Source organism: Phacochoerus africanus, chromosome 9 (genome assembly GCF_016906955.1).
Source record: "Phacochoerus africanus isolate WHEZ1 chromosome 9, ROS_Pafr_v1, whole genome shotgun sequence".
In the NCBI taxonomy this organism is placed as follows: Eukaryota; Metazoa; Chordata; class Mammalia; order Artiodactyla; family Suidae; genus Phacochoerus; species Phacochoerus africanus.
In genome coordinates this window covers 96,922,958-96,942,430 of record NC_062552.1, presented here as the reverse complement: position 1 = coordinate 96,942,430, position 19,473 = coordinate 96,922,958, and the positions used below count along the sequence as shown (strand labels likewise).

Genomic DNA, 19,473 nt, shown 5'->3' with positions numbered 1-19,473 from the left:
ATGTCTGGTGTTTTAAGCCACCCCAGTTAGGTGAATCTGCTAGGGCAGCCCTGGGGAATGAGGACACAAACAGCTACACTTGTGCTTGTCACTCACTTGTTCAAAACTAAACAATATACTTCAGTTTGGGGGTGAATACACAGGTTGTAGATGATGGAGCCAAGTAAAGGGGTGAATAACAGAAGTCGAGATTGTGAGATGTCGGGAGAGGGAAGGGGTGTGATGGGGAGGAAGGCGGAGCTCCTAAGGGACTGGATGGAGTCAGATGGGGATTCATCCGATTTTCTTTCAATCATACATACGTGTTTTATACACCCTGTGTGTATACATTTGACAGTAAACCTTTTAGGAGTTTCCATTGTGGCTCAGTTGTAACGAACCTGACAAGTATCCATGAGGACCTGGGTTTGATCCCTGACCTCACTCAGTGGGTTAAGGATCTGGTGTTGCTGTGAGCTGTGGTGTAGATCACAGCTAGAGATGCGGCTTGTGGCTGTGTCTGTGGGGAAGGCCAGCAGCTGCAGCTCCGATTTGGACTCCTAGCCTGGGAACTTCCATATGCCGTGGGTGCAGCCCTAAAAAAACAAACAAACAAAAAAGACAATAAACTTTTAAAAAAAAGACTAAATCAAGCAAATCACAGTCCTCAAAACAGACCAATTGCTTAACCTGGGAGAGGTGAATCACTTGGGCCAAATGAAGGTCTGGGGATGTGGGAGCCTTGGCACCAAGGTAAGCATTTAGCAAATCAGAGCCCCCTGTGCTAATGGAGATGAATAATTAATAAGAAATCCCAAAGTGATAAGTCATCAACCCAAGCTAAATTTACTGTTAGGACATACGGAAGAGTCTCCTCAGTTATGCCAAGTTTTGAGAGCCTGGGATCCAGCTAATGACATTATGTCAGACTTACAAAGTCCTTTGAGCCCCCACTCCCCTCCCTCACCCCCGCCTGACTCATGTCTCCCTCCATTGTCCTAGCATGCATGACCTTGAGATCCTTCTAGGTGATCTCTATGTTTTATTATTTTTTTCTTTTTTGGCCACCCCTGTTGCAAATGAAAGTTTCCGGGCCAGGGATCGAATCTGAGCTGTAGCTGCAACCTGCCCCACAGCTGCAGCAATGGGATTCCTAACCCACTGCACTAGGCTGGGAATCGAACTGGTGCCTATGCAGAGACAAGCTGGATCATTAACCCGCTTTGCCAGAGTGGGAACTCCAAGGTGATCCATATTAAATAACATCAAATGCCATAGAAAGTCATTCTGCCTCTATATCCAAGGTCAAGAGTCATTTTGGTGCTGGTTTGCCTTTATTTCTCTCTAACCCTGTACTCTTCTTTCTAACAAAGGCAGATGGCCATAGACTCAGAACTTTGACCAGAAACAGGATCTACTGAAATAATAACCTTCATTTACTTCATGATTTAAAAAGAAAACTGAAGTATACTGGAGTTCCTGTCATGGCTCAGCAGAAACAATTCCAACTAGGAACCATGAGGTTGCCGGTTCGAGCCCTGGCCTCGCTCAGTGGGTTAAAAATCTGGTGTTGCTGTGAGCTGTGGTGTAGGTCGCAAATGCAACTCTGATCTGGCATTGCTGTGGCTCTGGCAATTAGACCAATTGCAACAGCTCCAATTAGACCCCTAGCCTGGGAATCTCCATATGCTGCAGGTGCGGCCCTCAAAAGACAAAAGCCAAAAAAAAGAAGTATCCTGATTTGCAATATTATGTCAATTTCTGCTATACAGTGAAGTTAAGCATACATATGCATTCTTCTTTATGTTGTTTTCCATTATGCTTTATCTCGAGATATTGAATATAGTTCCCTGTGCTATACAGTAAGACCTTGTTATTTATCCATTCTATATATACTAGTTTGTATCTTCGAACCCCAAACTCCCAACGCATCCCTCCCCTATCACCTCTCTTCCTTGGCAACCACAAGTCTGTTCTCTATGTCCGTGAATTTGGTTCTGTTTCATAATTAGTGATATCATATGGTATTTGTCTTTTTTTTTCCTGACTTCCTTCTTCACTTAGTATGATAATCTCTAATTCCATCCATATTGCTGCAGATGTCATTATTTCTTTCTTATGACTGAGTAGTATTTCATCGTGTGTATATACCACATCTTATTTAGCCATTTATCTGGCAGTTGACATTAGGTTGTTTCCATGTCTTGGCTTTTGTGAATAGTGCTGCTGTAAATATAGGGGTGGGTGTGTCTTTTTGAATTATAGTTTTGTCCAGATATATGCCCAGGAGTGGAATTGCAGGATCACATGGTAATTCTATTTTTAACTTTTCGAGGAACCTCCATGCTATTTTCCATAGCGTCTGCAGCAACTTACATTCCCATCAACAATATAGGAGGGTTCTCTTCTCTCCACACCCTCTCCAGCATTTTTAATTTGTAGACTTTTTAATGATGGCCATTTTGATCAGTGTGAGGTGATACCTCATTGTAGTTTGGATTTGAATTTTTTTTCTTCTTTTTAGGGCCGCACCTGTTGCACATGGAGGTTCCCAAGCTAGGGGTTGAATCAGAGCTGTAGCTGCTGGCCTACACCACAGCCACAGCTACGAGGGATCTGAGTCACATCTGTGACCTCCACTGCAGCTCACGGTAACCTCAGATCCTTAACCCACAGAGCAAGGCCAGGGATCAAACCTGCATCCTCATGAGTACAAATCAGATTTGTTTCTGCTGAGCCATAACAGGAACTCCTGAATTTTTTAATAATTAGCAATGTTGAGCACCTTTTCATGTGTTTATTGGCCATCTGTATGTCTTCATTGGAGACATTTTTTTTTTTTTAAGTCTTCTGCCCATTTTTTCAATGGGGTTATTGTGTTTTTGTTGTTGAGTTGTAGGAGCTCTTTGTATATTTTGGAAATTAAGCCCTTGTCAGTCACATTGTTTGAAAATATTTTCTCCCATTCCATAGGTTTTTTTTTTTTTTTAATTTTGTTTATGGTTTCCAGTGTTTGTTTTTATTTTCATTTTATGTATTTGTACAGGTTACTTGATATTAGCAGAGTATTTGTTTTTCCATTTATTTTATTTTATTTTTGCTTTGCTTTTTTTTTTTTTTTTTTTTTTAAAGGCTGCACCTGTGGCATATGGATGTTCCCAGGCTAGGGGTCAAATATGAGCTGCAGCTGCCAGGCTATGCCAGAGCCACAGCAATGCAGGATCTGAGATGTGTCTGAGACCTACACCACAGCTCATGGCAATGCTGGATCCTAACCCACTGAGCGAGGCCAGGGATCAAACCTGTGTCCTCATGGATACTAGTTGGATTTGCTTCTGCTGCACCACAAAGGGAACTTCCTTTAACATAATTCTTAAGGGCCCTAGGATTTTCGTAAATGAACATTGGCTTCAACTTATAGTCAACCAGCTTCACAAACCCCCAAAAGAGAATCAGGCTGTCCTTGGAAGCTTTGAGGCTGGACATTGACTTCTCCTCTCCAGCTATGAAAATCCTAGATGGCATCTTCTTCCACATGAAGCTGTTTTGTCTACATTGAAAATCTGTGGGTTAGTGTAGTCGCCTTTGTTAATGGTTTTAGCTAGATCCTCAGATAACTTGCTGCAGCTCCTGCATCAGCACCTGCTGCTCCACCTGCACTTCGATGATGATATCATCCCTTAAACCTCTTGAACCAACTTCTGCCAGCTTCTAGCCTTTCTTCTACAGCTTCCTCACATCTCCCAGCCTTCATAAATTTGAACAGAGTCAGAACCTTGCTCTGGATTAGACTTTGGCTTGAGGGAATGTTGTGACTGGTCTGATCTATCCAGACCCCTGGAACTTTCTCCATATCAGCAGTAAGGCTGTTTCGCCTTCTTATCATTTGTGTGTTCACCAGAGCAGCACTTTAAATTTCCTTCAAGAGCTTTTCATTTGCATTCAGAACTTGACTAACTGGTACAAGGGACCTAGCTTTTGGCCTTTCTTGGCTTTTGACATGCCTTCCTCATTAAGCGTCATCATTTCTAGCTTTTCATTTAAAGTGATATTGTTGTGTCTCCAGGTATAGCAGGGCCCCAGGAGAATCTGAGAGGTGGGAGAACAGCTGATCTGTGGAACGGTGACAACACACACAACATTTACTAAGTTTACCATCTCATGGTTCATGGTGCCCCCAAACAATTACAACAGGAACAGCAGAGATCACAGATCACCATAACAAGCATCATAATAATAATAATAATAATAATAATAATGAAACATAAGTTTGAAATATTGCGAGAATTACCAAACGTGACACAGAGACATGAGGTGAGCAAACACAGCAGAGAAATGGCACCAGTAGACTTGCTCAGAGCAGGGTTACCGCAAACCTTCAATTTGTTTAAAAAAAAAAAAAGCAGGAGTTCCTATTGTGGCTCAGTGGAAACGAATCTGATTAGTATCCATGAGGCCTCAGGTTTGATCCCTGGCCTCGCTCAGTGGGTTAAGGTATCTGGAGGGGCTGGGGCTGGGGCATAGGTCAGCAGCTACAGCTTGGATTCTACTCCTAGCCTGGGAACCTACCTGTGCCTCAGGTGTGGCCCTAGAAGGAAAAAAAGCAGAGTTCCCACTGTGGCTCAGCGGTAATGAACCCAACCAGTATCCATGAGGACACAGGTTCTATCCCTGGCTTCGCTTAGTGGTTTAAGGATCCGGTGTTGCTGTGAGCTGTGGTGTAGGCCAGAAGCTATAGCTCCAATTTGACCCCATATGCCGAAGGTGTGGCCTTAAAAAGAAAAAAGGGGAAAAAAAAAACCAGTATCTGCGAAGCACAGTAAGGTGAAGTTCGGTAACGAGGTATGCCTGTACATACGCAGTGATCAATAATGCGTGGCTATTGTTGCTATTTAATCAACTGTTTCATTTATCTATACTTTCATTTATTTATACAGTAAACATTTATTGCGTAGCTATTGTCTATCAGGGCTTACCAGGCAAACCACCAGGGGTCTTAATACCTTGAACTCAGAGTCCCATGGTTTCTGCATGCATATGAGACACTTAGAGTAGTGATGACAGCTGTAATGTCCTGAGTGCCTAATTATGTGTCAGGCACTCTGCCAGGTGCTACATTACTGTGTTACCTTTCATCTCTGTCCCCATTTTATAGAAGTTGGAACAGGGATGCAGAATTTATGAAATTTCACATGAAAAATGTCAAGACTGGGGTTGAGATTGTCTGCTCTTTTTTTTTTTTTTTCTTGTTCCATCCTGACTTGTTACTGTCACCCTAAACCCATTATATCCCACATTGAACTTGGTTTCCTCAAATGGGCTCTGTCTCTCAACTGTTCAGTCCGGGACACCACTGTTTCTACTTGTCATCCGTATCTAAAAGGTGGGATATGTCTCCCTTCTCCACCAAGCCTCTATATCTAGTTAATCACTTGGATTTTAGTTTAAATACATATTTTCCTCTCTATTCTTGTCCTGGCCAGGCTCCCCCAGCCCCGCCACCTTGACTTGGATTTGTTGGTTTTCAGCATTTGTTCCACCGCCCCGCCTTCCCTGCCACACACATGAGAGGGGAGGTTGACATAAAACACTTTCATGGACTCAGTCAGATTTTGATAAAACGTCCTTAAGTTTTGCAAGAAGTGAAGCATCTGTTTGTCACTGCTAGAAGCTTAGAATAGGCTCAGGGCAATGGTAGAGATAAGTAAGCTGCTGTGAATATAACCTTTCTCTCCTACCTGGGAAAACGTGTTTGGAGAGAACTATGATGTTTTCAGTTGTAAAAAATAGAGATTTCCCCTTTAACAAACAGTACTGGGAAAATTGGATATCCACATGGAAAACAATGGCGCTGGACCCCTCTCTCATATGATATTCAAAAATTATCTAAGAATGGATCAATGACCTAAGTGTAAGAGCTGAAATCATGAAACTCTTAGAAGAAAACACAGAGGCAAATCTTCATGAACTTGGATTCGGCAGTTCTTTAGTATGACATCAAAAGCATGAGCATCAGAAGGAAAAATAAAGTGAACTTCGTCTAAATTAACAACTTTTGTACACCAGAGGACACTCTCAGGTAAGTGAAAAGATAGGCTATAGAAAGAGATAAATATTGCCAATCACATATTTGATAACGGATTAGTATCCAGAGTGTACAAAGAACTCATAACTCAACAACAGAACAATAGACATTTCTCCAAAGAAGACATGCAAATGGCCAGCAAGCACATGAAAGGATGCTCTGTATCATTAGTCATTAGAGAAATGCGAATCAAAACCACAGTGAGTCGGAAACCACAAAACCACTAGAATGGCTAGACTAAGAAGGAAGAAAAAAAGAAAAAGGAAAATAGCCAGTATGAGGCAGATATGGAGAAATTGGAACCCTCATACATTGCTAATGGGAATGGAAAATGCTTCAGCTACTGTGGAAAATAGTTTGGTGATTCTTCGAAACATTCACCATGGAACTACTATGTAACCTAGTAATTCCACTCCTTGATACACACCCCAAAGAAGTGGAAACAAGTACTCCAACAATTATATGTGCACACGTGTTCACAGCAGCTGATTCACAATAATCAACAGGTGCAAACAATCCAGATGTCTTGTCTTCTTTACATTCTTTTTTTCTTTTCTTTTTTTTTTTTTTTTGTCTTTTTGCCATTTCTTGGGCCGCTCCCGCAGCATATGGAGGTTCCCAGGCTAGGGGTCCAATTGGAGCTGTAGCCACCGGCCTACGCCAGAGCCACAGCAATGTGGGATCCAGCCATGTCTGCGACCTACACCACAGCTCACGGCAATGCCGGATCCTTAACCCACTGAGCAAGGGCAGGGATCGAACCCGCAACCTCATGGCTCCTAATCGGATTCGTTAGCCACTGAGCCACGACGGGAACTCCTTCTTTGCATTCTTAAGGCCACTTGCTACATATGGAGATTCCTGGGCTAGGGGGTCTAATCGGAGCTACAGCTGCTGGCCTACGCCACAGCCACAGCAACACAGGATCCAAGCCACATCTGTGACCTACACCACAGCTCACGCAATGCCAGATCCTTAACCCACTGAGTGAGGCCAGGGATCGAACCCAAAACCTCATGGTTAATAGTCAGATTTGTTTCTGTTGTGCCACAACGGGAACTCCCAATCCAGATGTCTTATCAGCAGACAGAGGAGAAACAAATTGTGGAATATAATACAATGGAATATTATTGAGTCACAAAGAGGAGTAAAGTACTGGTATGAGCTACTGTGTGGATGAACCTTGAAAATATTGTGCTGAGTGGCATAACCAGATGTGTCACATGGTATGATTCCATTTATATGAAATTTTCAGAATAGGTAAATCAATAAAGAGCAGGCTGTTGGTTGCTAGAGGCTGGGAAGAGGGGAGAATAGGGAATAATTGCTTAATGTGCGTGAGATTTCCTTTTGGGGTGGTGAAAATGTTTTGGCGCTAGATAAAGGTGGTGTTTGTGCAGCATTGTAAATGCAGTAATGCTACTGAATTGTTCACTTTAAAATAGCTAATTTTGGAGTTCCTGTCATGGCTCAGTGGAAACGAATCTGACTAGCATCCATGAGGAGTCAGGTTCAATCCCTGACCTCACTCGGTGGGTTAAGGAGCCAGCGTTGCCATCACAGAGGTGGCTTGGATCCCGGGTTGCTGTGGCTGTAGTGTAGGCCAGCACCTGCAGCAGCTCTGATTCAACCCCTAGCCTGGGAATCTCCATATGCTGCAGGTACGGCCCTTTAAAACAAACAGAAAAAAAAAAAGCAAAGCTTTCACAAACTCTGTTGCTTTCATTGTTACTAGTAATACATGGGAGATTCTAGTATTTTAGGACACTGGTTCTTGAGAATCATTGGCTGAAACCATCCGCGGGGATAAATTTGCCTCTCCCCTTTGCTGAGGGCAGAACCCTAGGCCAGGGGTTTCTAACTCAGATGGCTTCCGAGACCCAGCCTGTTGGGATGAGTTATTTGAGGTCAGCTGGGTGTAAGGCAGCAGGGAGGAGAGGAGATTAGGAGGAGCTGGGCTGGACCTGTACCATCTAAAGGCATTCCGCTTTAGACAGACTGCCCTGGGCTCGTTCTTGCCTCATCTCCATCTTTCTGCCATCCCTCTTAAGCCGTCTGACACACTAAGATACTTTTAAAAATCATCTTTCATATGCCAGTCTGCTTCTAAAAATCAACTACCTGTAACAGAATATCAACTTCTTCCCTTTCTGGGATAGACCCTGAGAAGGCTCAGCTGGATCCAAACAGCAGCGTGAATCTATTATCCTTCTCCCCCTGTACCCTGTCCCACGCCACCTGGAGGTCTGGGGTGACAGGGCTGAACCCCTTTGGATGTGGCAGGGGAAGGGGCTCTCTCTGAATCTTTGGCGTAAAGGGGGGCTCAGAGAAATGTTGAGCAGCTGGTTGCCACCACTGCACAAGGAATGGTAGGTTTCTGTGCTGCCACTTCCCCAGCAGGCTGAGTGCTTATTGGTCTGTATCTCTGCCTGCAGAGAAGGGGAGAGAGGCACAGAAGAATCTGGAAAGGTTTTTGTGATTAGATAAGATGTAGAAAGTTGGTTTTTTGTTTGCTTGCGTGCTTGTTTGTTTTAATCTGCCCAAGCATTCAGGGGCTTGGACCCAGTCAGGATGCTGGAAGCTTGGAGTGGGCAGGTGGGGGAAGGGGCCTTACACCATTAGACCCAAGGAGTAGGGCACTGTTTTCTTTTGTTTCCAGACCTGTGCTTCTGGTAATCCCTCTTTACTGCTGATTTTCTAGAAGTACGTTGGCCATAAAGACCTTTGGCCCATGTCCTTTCATTATGTAACAATTCAGTGGACATTTGGGGGGAGGCAGGTAAAGAGAAGGCAGTCTCGGGACTTGAGGGACCTGCCTGAGGCTCTTGCCCTAAAATCAGCCCCCCTTCTCCACTCTCCCCGTTGAGACTTGAACGGCAAGACTTTGTGGTTCAGGTTCTGACCCACAGAGGCTGTGCCCACCCAGGGCCTTTGGAACCATCCCACTTGCGAGAATGGAGGCCAGGCTTCTGCATATCCCGGAGCTTACTAGCCGCCCACTCAGACGGCGTTCCTTGGCTTTGCTTACTTTAGGCAGTGAGCATTTTTGTTCTCCTGAGGGAGATTGGCTCCCACAGGGGCACACTTGCTGCTGGAACCATCATTGGGTCAGGGGCTGCCCTAGCTACTGTCCTAGGAGAGCCACAGTGCGGTGGCTTTGGCATTAGAACCCAGGACACAGGGCCCAGGGTGTGATTGGGTCAGTGCCCTAGTTCCTCCTTTTGGCGCCCGTGTTCGCAGAAAACATTATGACTGTCGGCGTGTGCGCCATCTGACCTCCCGGCCATCGGCCACTTGACAGTGGGTGGAGGTGTGTTCCTAGATGAAAGGGAAACCTCTGTGCCCAAAAGACGTGTTTCTTTCTTTCTTTCTTTCTTTTTTTTTTTTTTTTTTTGCTTTTTAGGGCTGCACCCGTGTCATATGGAGGTTCCCAGGCTAGGGGTTGAATCAGAGCTACAGCTACTGGCCTACACCACAGCAACACCAGATCCGAGCCACATCTGTGACCTACAGCACATCTCACAGCAACGACAGATCCCTAACCCAGGTGAGCAAGGCCAGGGATCGAACCTACGTCCTCATTGATACTAGTCGGGTTCCTTTTCCGCTGCCCCATGAGAGGAACTCCAAGACATGCTTTCTTAAGACATAAAGTAAAGTAACTTGGAGAGGCTCATGGATACTGTCCTGACACTGTCAAAGCTGGCAAGTCCAACATGCATCTCTGTTCTTTGTGATCTGAGGGTGGTTGAAACCCAGGGAGGCCCCTGGAAGACAGGAAGCCTAAGTAGCAGCTCCTAGAAGGGTCAACTGTGACCTCACCGCTCCTCTTTCCCAGGGTGTGAAGGGGCCATATGGTGCAATGTTAACTCAGAAAGCTCTTGAGGCAAGCTGCCTGGATTTCAGCCCTGGCTCATTGGTTGAATGGCCTTGGAAATTTTATTCAGTGGTGCTGTGTCTCCATTTCCTCATCTGTAGAGCAGAGATGGTAGTAGCATCTACTTCATGAGGCTGGTGTGAGGGTTAAAGCAATGCCTGTAAACTACTTGACACAAAAGTGGATGCATCATAGGTGTTAGAGGGTGGTGGCTCCCCTCGCCCACCTGTGGCAGCCACAGCCATACGATGGAGCCCACAGGAGAGGACAAAAGGATGGCAGGAGGGCTGTGTACTCAGTGTCTAATGCAGACTCTCTGGTTTCTCCTGTATTCCTTTCCTTGCCCAGTATTGATCCTCCAGAAGGTGGAGAACGGAGACCTGAGCAACAAGATTCTGAAGATCACTGATTTTGGCCTGGCTCGGGAATGGCACCGAACCACCAAGATGAGCGCAGCAGGGACGTATGCCTGGATGGCACCCGAAGTCATTCGTGCCTCCATGTTTTCCAAAGGCAGCGACGTGTGGAGGTAAGGTCCAGAGGTGCAGGGCCAGTGTCTCCTGGGTCTCTTTCAGCTGCACAAATGCCACAGGACTTGGAGAACTGAGCTTGCATAGAATCCCGGGTGCACTGTGCCCAAGTAGGTCTACGTTATCCCTTGCAAGCAGTCTATCCCAATTCCCTCATTGCCAAAGGGCACTTTCTAATGCCTTCATCTTTAAGAAGTTCCTCCAGTGCTGTGGCAAGGACCACCTCTATGTCGGCCTCTTTGTGTTGGTGGCTGCTCCCTAGGAAAGACTAGCAGATTCTCAGGGGCAGTGTGTACTGAGCTGTAGGGTGGAGTGCACCCAGTCCCTCCTGGAGACCTTCCCTAGGGTCTCCTGGCTTGCTTTTTTTTTTTCTTAGGGTCGCACCTGTGGCATAGCGAGGTTCCCAGGCTAGGAGTCGAATCGGAGCTACAGCTGCCATCCTACGCCACAGCCACAGCAACTTGGGGATCCGAGCTGTGTCTGCAACCTTCACCACAGCTCATAGCAATGCTGGATCCTTAACACACTGAATGAGGCCAGGGATCAAACCCGAGTCTTCATAGACACCAGTCAGTTTTGTTTCTGCTGTGCCACAACGGGAAGTCCCATGTGTATGTATTTTAAATGGCAGCTTTACTGAAATATTATTCACATACCATAAAGCTCACCTTTTAAAATATATAAGCCAATGGTTTTAAATTGACAATGTTTTACACTAATCATTATTGTTATTATTTTCATAGAGCTGCTGTAAAAAAATTATCACATACCAGGTGGCTTAAAACAATAGAAATTTATAGTCTAGAGGCCAAAAGTCTGAAATCAGTGTCAGCAGGACCATACTTTCTCCAGAAACCTAGGGCAGCTTCTGTTCTAAATAAAGATTGTGAGTATTAGAAAATGAAGTTATTTTTGCAGGGCCACCATTTAACCCATGACAACCACTAACTATTTCCAGAATATTTTTTATCGCTCAGAAAAAAAAACCAACACCTATTAACAGTCATTCCTCAAGACCCACTGTCTGCTCCCTGGCAGCCACTAATTTACTCTACCTCTCTATGGATTTGCCTATTCTGGACGTTTCATGTAAATGGAATCCTACAGTATATTTTTGGTAACTGGCTACTTTCATTTGCATAATGTTTTCAGGATTCATGTATGTTGTAGCATGCATCAGAACTTCCTTTTTTTAAATAGCTCGGTAATACTCCATTGTATGGGTATACCAATTTGTTCAGCCATTCATTAGTTGATGGATGTTGGGTTGTTTCACTTTTTCACTAATGTGAAAATAATGCTGCTGTGGGCATTTGGTACAAGCTTTTATGAGAGCATATGTTTTCAGTTCCCTGGGACGTATACCTAGGAGTGAAATTTTTGAGTCATGTGGTAATTGTATGTTCAGCTCTCTGAAGAACTGCCAAACAGTTTTCACCACGGCTCTGCCGTTTCGCATTACTGTTAGTGATGCATGAGGTTCCTGTTTCTCCACAGCCTCTCAACATTTATTGTTTCTGATTATTAGCCATCCTAGTATGAAGGGGTATCTCGTGGTTTTGATTTGTATTTCCCTAATGACTAATGATGTTGAGCATCTTTTCATGTGCTTATTGTCCATTTGTTGATCCTCTCTGAATAAATGTCTGTTCAAAGCTGTTGCCATTTTAAAAATTAGGTTATATGTCCCTCCCTTTTCATGTTGAAAGAGTTCTTTCTGTATTCTGGATACAAGCCCTTTAATCCGATGTATGCTTTTCAAATGTTTTCATTCATTCTGTGGGTTTTCTTTTTACTTTCTTGATGGTATCCTTTTTTTTTTAATTTTTTTTCTTTGTTTTTAGAGCCGCATCTTCGGCATATGGAAGTTCCTGGGCTGGGGGTCAAATCAGTGCTGCAGGCCTACCCCACAGCCACAGCAACACAGAATCCGAGCCGCGACTACGACCTACACCACAGCTCATGGCAACGCCAGACCCTTAACCCACTGAGCAAGGCTAGGGATTGAACCTGCGTCCTCATGGATACCAGTCAGTTTCATTTCTGCTGAGCCATGACGGGAATTCCAGTAGTATCCTTAGAAACACAAGCATCTTTAATTTTGATAAAAGTCTGATTTATCAGTTTTTTCTTTCATTGCCTGTGCTTTTGGTGTCATATCTAAGAAACCAAGGCTTGGTATCCTTAGAAACACAAGCATCTTTAATTTTGATAAAAGTCTGATTTATCAGTTTTTTCTTTCATTGCCTGTGCTTTTGGTGTCATATCTAAGAAACCAAGGCTTGGTATCCTTTGAAACACAAGAATCTTTAATTTTGATAAAGTCCAGTTTATCATTTTTTTTTTCTTTGATTGCCTCTGCTTGTGGTGTCATATCTAAGAAACCCAGGTCATGACTTTTTTTGTTTTTTTTTTCTTTTTTCCTTTTTACAGCCACACCCACGGCATATGGAATTTCCCAGGCTAGGGCTTGAATTGGAGCTGCAGCTGCCATCCTATGCCACAGCCATGGCAACATCAGATCCAAGGTACATCTGCAACCTGTGCCACAGCTTGCAATAATACTGGATCCTTTAACCCCCTGAGCGAGGCCAGGGATTGAACCTTTACCCTCATGGAGATAATGTAGGGTCCTTAACTTGCTCAGCCACATAGGGAACTCCAAGTCATGAAGTTTCAAATCTATGTCTTCTTCTAAGAGTTTGTAATTTTATCTCTCACATATATAGGTCTCTGTTTCATTTTTTTTTTTAAATGAGAGTTGCAACATTTATTTCAGGTTCTCTCTTGGGTTTTTTTGTTTTTTTTTTTTTTTTTTTTCTTTTTTGCCACACAGGCAGTATGTGGGAATTCCTGGGCCAGGGATTGAACCTACGCCGCACAGCAGCAACCAGAGCCACAGCGGTGAGAACGCAGGAGCCTCAACCCGCTAGGCCATCAGAGAACTCCCTCTCTGTTTCATTTTGACTTAATTTTTATATGCAGTATGAGGTAGAGATCCCACTTCATTCTTTTACATATGGCTCTCTAGTTATTCCAGCGCTATTTGTTTAAAAGGTTGTTTTTTTTCTTGTTCAGTTGTATAGGCACCCTTGTCAAAAAGCAGCTAACCACAAACCTAAGAGTTTATTTCTGGACTCTCAGTTCTACCCCATTGATCTATGTGTCTACTCTTATGCCAGCCCCATCCTATGTTAAGTACTGATGCTTTGAAGTAAGTTTTGAAATTAGGAAGCGTGAGTCTTCCACTTTTCTTCTTTTTCAAGATTATTTTAGCTGTTCCAAGTCTCTTCAATTTCCATTTGAATTTTAGGATCATTTTGTCAATTTCTGAAAAATAGGCAGCGGGGCTTTTGAGAGGGATTGTGTTAAGTCTGTAGATCACTTTGGGGAGTCTGGCCATCTAAATAATACTGTTTTCTAATCCATGAAACGGGATATCTTTCTGCTTAGTTAGACCTCCTTTAATTTCTTTCAGTGATGCTTTATAGCTTCTGTCTATTGATGTTAGCTATGGTGTATCAGACCTGAGTTCATTAAGTAGTGGACTAATCAAAAGGAAAAAAAAAAACCAGGGTCCCTCAGTGTATTGTTCTTGTCTGAATAGTTACATCTGAGTGACAGTTAATTCTGCAAAGGTACTGTAATTATATTCTGGGCCTCCTCCATGCTGCGATGGAGGGTAGGGTGAGAATGGCCCGGATCCTCAACAACCAACTACACAGCTGCCCAGTCCATTTGGACTTCACTTCCCTTCAAGAAGAGCAGTTCTTTCCCTTTGGTTGTGCTGTGCTAAGTTTTTTTGAATCACAGAAGTAAAACATGTTCACTCTAGGGAAAAAAATAGAAAATACGGATAAACAAAAGAAAAAGAAAATCACCCGCTTCTAAAGATAATCTGTGTTGGCATTTGGTGTGCTTACTCATGTTCACACCATTACCCACCCATCCGTTAAAATGGGATCTTTGTCTTTTGTGAGCTGCTTTTTGAATGTAATATGTAGCATGAGCATATACCTGTGTTACTAAGTATGTATTGTATCGATAAATATAGTAATGTATATATTTATAGATAAATTAATACACATCATCATCTTGCATGAGGATCTGGGTAACAGGAATGATTGTTACCCAACAGTTTACAAAGTGCTTTCACGTATGGAAGTTCAGCTGTCTTTGCCAAAGTTTATTAAACAGTGTAGTTCCTGGAACATGGGGTCACAGCTAAAGAGCAAGTAGAGGAGCCCATTCAGGGGACACCCTCTTTTTTGGGGTGAGTTGACCGTCTTAAAGACCAAGCAGGTTAATAAGAAACAGTCCTGGTGCAGCACAGGTGCAGAATTGCTGTGCCTTGGGTTGGGAAGGGTTGCTATTCGCTCTCTTGCTTTTCTTCACTTTGAACAAACATAAAGCATCCCTCCCCCATGTGTGACATTACCAAAGGGTGGAAAGGATTAGGGCACTGCTGGAGGGGGTTAATTATGGACAACAGGGTGCATTCCCCAGGGCGGGCGGTTAGGCTGAAAAGACGGGAAATTGCAGACAGCAGTGTGGGAGATGGCCGTTCTCTGGGGGCAGGGAACTCCCAGGCAGGGTTCTGGCTGAGCTGGTACTTTCAGGCCACTTGTAAATGGTCTTGCATAGACCTCCTCACCTTCTTTCAACCCCAGAGAACAAGAAAGCAGGCTAACCCTGAGGTAAATCACTCAGACTTCTCCGGTCCGCCTCTCGCTGGGGCTCACATCCCACCAACGTGTACTCTCCCGTCCCCTTTTTGGACTCTCTTCCTGCCAAAGGAACACCAAGCCTTCGTGTGTATCACCCACCTTCTGTCGCAAAAATGTGGAGGAACATTGGCAGAGGAGGTCTCTGGTTTTGTCACCCCCTGGAAGGCTTCTTCCCGGAATGGCGGTGTCCCTGGGCAGGTCCCTCACTAGAGACTTTCTCATTCAGGCTCTTCCCGAGGGCAAGTGCAGTCTTTACCAGCTACTGATGGTGATTTCAGGCTGAGGAGTAGTTACTTTTATTCACCTCTTGCACCTGTTGTGTGAGGTGGGGATTGCTGCCTCTGTCGCATAGAGGAGGAGACTTAACCTTGGAGCAACGTGCTTGCTGCCTCCAGGTCAAGGGCTCTGGTGGTAAAGCAGCCATCTGACTCCAGTCTGCCTCAGTCTTTCCCACCTCTTAGTTGTTGAGCCCTTCAGACGGAATGGAGTGCCCTGAACAAAGGACCAAGCTGCCCTCCCTGAAGCTGGGAGGGGAGGGTCCCTGGTCCCTCCCGCTTCCAGGTGGCCTGAAACATCTCCTCTGAGTAGAGCTCAGGGTGAAACCATCACAGAGGGTAAATGGGGACACAAATAGGACATGTTTTTCGATCTTTGAAAACACCCAGGTAGTTAGGGTTGGGACACCAGTTGTCTTTGCCTGGTTGGAAGAGAGGAGTTTAGGGGACCTCAGGTTTTTCTTCCTCTGGGTGGAGGTGGGCAGTAATGCCGAGAGCAGGCCTCTAAAGGTGAGAGTGGTGCTAACCTGGAATCTAGTTAGCATTCCAGCACTGGGAGCTCTTTGAGGTCACTTGGTGGGAGCTACCCGGCATTACCACTGTCTGGATGCTCACATGAAAGTTTTAGCCGAAAGTCCCAGTGCAGTTCCTGATGATATCTGGGACTTCCTCTGGGCCACCCAGTGCACCTGCAGGACCATCTGACCGTGCAGTGACACCTACACCCACCCACTGACTCATTCACGCATGAGGACCAAAGCGTACCAGAGCCTGGGCAAGGCCCTGAGAATGCAAAGATTAGAAGCTACTCTTCCTGCCTTTAGGATCCCATAGGCTGGTAAACAAATAATTAAAATACTCAGCAGACAAATGAGGGCTGAGTAACTCTTGGGGGTGCTAGGGAAGGCCTCCTAAAGTGTCCAGTTGTCCCCATCAGCCTCAGACTAAAATCCAGCTTCTTGTCAGGACAAGACAAGACCTGCAGCTACCAGTCTACCAGTTGTTGTTTTTTTGTTTTTTTTTCTGTCAAAAAGCTTAAAGAAAATAATAGTATTTTGAGCTCACTGGGAAAACGCCATTGTCCAAGGAGACTGGCCAGTCCACTCTGAGGGTCCATCTGTAGAGACCCCTGGAGGCACACGTGTGGGCACATTGCTCCTCTTTGGCCACTTGGGATCCTTTGAGGGCAGGTCCACACCTTTGTGCACCCTGATCCCTGTGTCTGGAGCCCTGGCTCTTCCCTCACTTAGCAAAGTTTTGCTCAGGGTTTCCTGCCTTCTCTCACCTTGGTCTGGTGTAAGTGACCCTCCTCTGTCCCCTCTCAATACCTCTCTTGTGACTCCTCTCTCCGTATTCTATTGATGCTTTTTTTGTTCTTCTCACTAATCTCTTGGGGATAAGATCTGTTTTTATGATCCTGTATCCCAGTACTTGGTATTGAGTTGGCATAAATATATAGTAGATGTTTAAAAAATGAATGAATAAATAGTGATGCATTTGAATCAGATCTTGAAAGATGATTAGTAGAGTTTACTGAGGAGAGAAATGGTAGAAGGGCATTCTAGGGGGAAAGGATTGAAAACGGGTCCAGGTCCACCATGACTTACTCTGTACATGCCCTTCATATGCGCTGCTAAACCTAAAACTTGCCTTCCTCGTCTGCAAATGATGATAATTCTTACCTTGCAGGTTGGTTGTAGGGATTCAAGCTGATGAGTATAAATATCTTAGCATGCTGCTCGTACAAGGGAGGGACCATGATAAAATAGTTACTGGGTTTATTATTGTTTTTTAAATTAACATGTCTCCTGTTGGTTGTCAGAGAACCCCTCTTCCAACTGTTCATGGCCTTATGGTTTCTGGTCCTGACTTATTCCTGAAAGGATTAAAGGCTCCGTGAGTTTGCCTGGTTCTCATTGCGAATTCATAGAATAATGATGCCGCGAAGCTTTGTACTCCCTATTCTCTAAGCTCACAGGACCTGTGGAAAGAAACTTCTCCTGTGGATTTGAAAGGCAGGGAGGGAGCTGGGAGGCCTCACAGATGATGTGCTGCTCTGCTCCACCCATGGGGTCCACCTTTGTGAAAATTTCCCCTTTGAATTAGACAGAGGTCACCCTTAAGGACGCATTCACACTGATCAGGGGGAGGAATCTATCCACCCTAGTGGGCATTGAAAAAAATCTTTCACAGGAGCAAAACCTGTGTGTTTTGTGTGGTCATCGCTCTGCTTTTCTAATGCTTAAAAAAAAATGTGTCTGTGACTAAAGCTGAAGTTTTCTTTTTTTGTTTTTTTAAGGGCCACAGGTATGGCACATGGAAGCTCCCAGGCTAGGGGTCAAATCGGAGCTGTAGCTGCCGGCCTATGCCATGGCCACAGCAATGAGGAATCCAAGCTGCATCTGCGACCTACACCACAGCTCACGGCAATGCTGGATCCTTAACCCACTGAGCGAGGCCAGGGATCGAACCTGCATCCTCATGGATACCAGTTGGGTTCATTTCCACTGAGCTACAGCGGAAACTCCACTGAAGTTTTCTTAAAGCAGAAAAAAAATGTATTCCTTGGAGGCTGTTTCTTCTCCCAGTTTATTACATTCGCAGTAGCAGGGACCAGATAGCCGTGCCCATTGAGCACTGATTTAGCACTAGAGTAGCACATTTCATTTCACGACAGCCTTGTGGGACTATTATTTGCACTTTCTAGGTGGGAAACTTGAGCGACGAGACTTTGAAACCAAGTGTGCTTGACTCCAGAGTTTTTGTTGATAGCCAATAGGCGTTATGGTCTCCCTTTGTATTATGTCACTGCGTCCGTTTGTTAGTCCCCCTGTGTGTTGGAGAGGATGAGGGATGCTCGTCAAAGCCGCACGAGCTGTTCCGGTGAAGGTGCACCTGGGGCTCACGGGCGGCTGCTGTCTCTGTCCTTTCTTCAGCTACGGGGTGCTGCTCTGGGAGTTGCTGACCGGTGAGGTCCCCTTCCGAGGAATCGATGGCTTAGCAGTCGCTTATGGAGTGGCCATGAACAAGCTTGCCCTTCCCATTCCTTCCACGTGCCCAGAACCCTTTGCCAAACTCATGGAAGGTAAGTGACCCCTGACTAGAACAAACCTGGAGGCCATTTACCTGTTCATCAGCACTCGATGGATTGTAGCCAATTCTACAGGATTAATCCCTGACAGAGGAGGTGAAGTGTTAGTCCCCCAAGGAGGACTCCGGTGGGTGGTTGGAAGAGTTACTTCAAGATGATGGCAGGACCCGGCTACGCTGGTGTCCCCGATGTCCTTCTGTCCATCTACAGGGACTGTAGAACTGAACTTAGTAACGAAAGCCTGCTCTCCAGTACTCTGGATGTCAATGTTTAATGCAAAGTGAGAAGGTATAGCAGCTTTTATTTCAGGACCTCTGAGTGTCTTCCATGTGGAAACAAAAACATCTGAGAAGAAAGGAATTCTAAAAGTCAGTCAAGCCCTGTCATTTTGTTAAGTGAGAAATACTAAGCTGAGAAAGGTTAAATGGATAGGCGGTCCCTCCAATGGGTAGTGGCTGAGCTGAGAGTAGATAGAGCTCACCTTTCCTGACTCCCACACCAGGGCTTTTCATCCTTTGCCTCCTCATCTGTGCACTGAGGCAGAGAAGGGTGGCTCATTTATGGCAAGTTGAGGCCCATTCTCAGGACTGGAATCAGGTAGTAACCTGATAACTGTGGTAGTTGTACTCTATCCAAGAAAACTCTTTGGACTTGCCTTTCTTTCTTTTTTTTTTTTTTTTTGTCTTTTTGCTATTTCTTTGGGCCGCTCCCGCGGCATATGGAGGTTCCCAGGCTAGGGGTCCAATCGGAGCTGTAGCCGCCGGCCTACGCCAACGCCACAGCAACGCGGGATCCGAGCCGCGTCTGCAACCTACAGCTCACGGCAATGCCGGATCGGTAACCCACTGAGCAAGGGCAGGGATCGAACCCGCAACCTCATGGTTCCTAGTCGGATTCGTTAACCACTGC

At 45.0% G+C, this 19,473-nt stretch overlaps 1 protein-coding gene across 1 annotated transcript in view; it reads left to right on the top strand.

The window, feature by feature from the left end:
* The window catches only part of MAP3K9 (mitogen-activated protein kinase kinase kinase 9), an 85,215-nt gene that overhangs the window by 40,394 nt on the left and 25,348 nt on the right, over positions 1-19,473 (top strand). The window contains exons 3-4 of the mRNA XM_047794975.1: positions 10,290-10,470; positions 18,410-18,558. Of these exons, the coding sequence (XP_047650931.1) occupies positions 10,290-10,470; positions 18,410-18,558 (330 nt within the window). The remainder of the gene's footprint in view (positions 1-10,289; positions 10,471-18,409; positions 18,559-19,473) is intronic.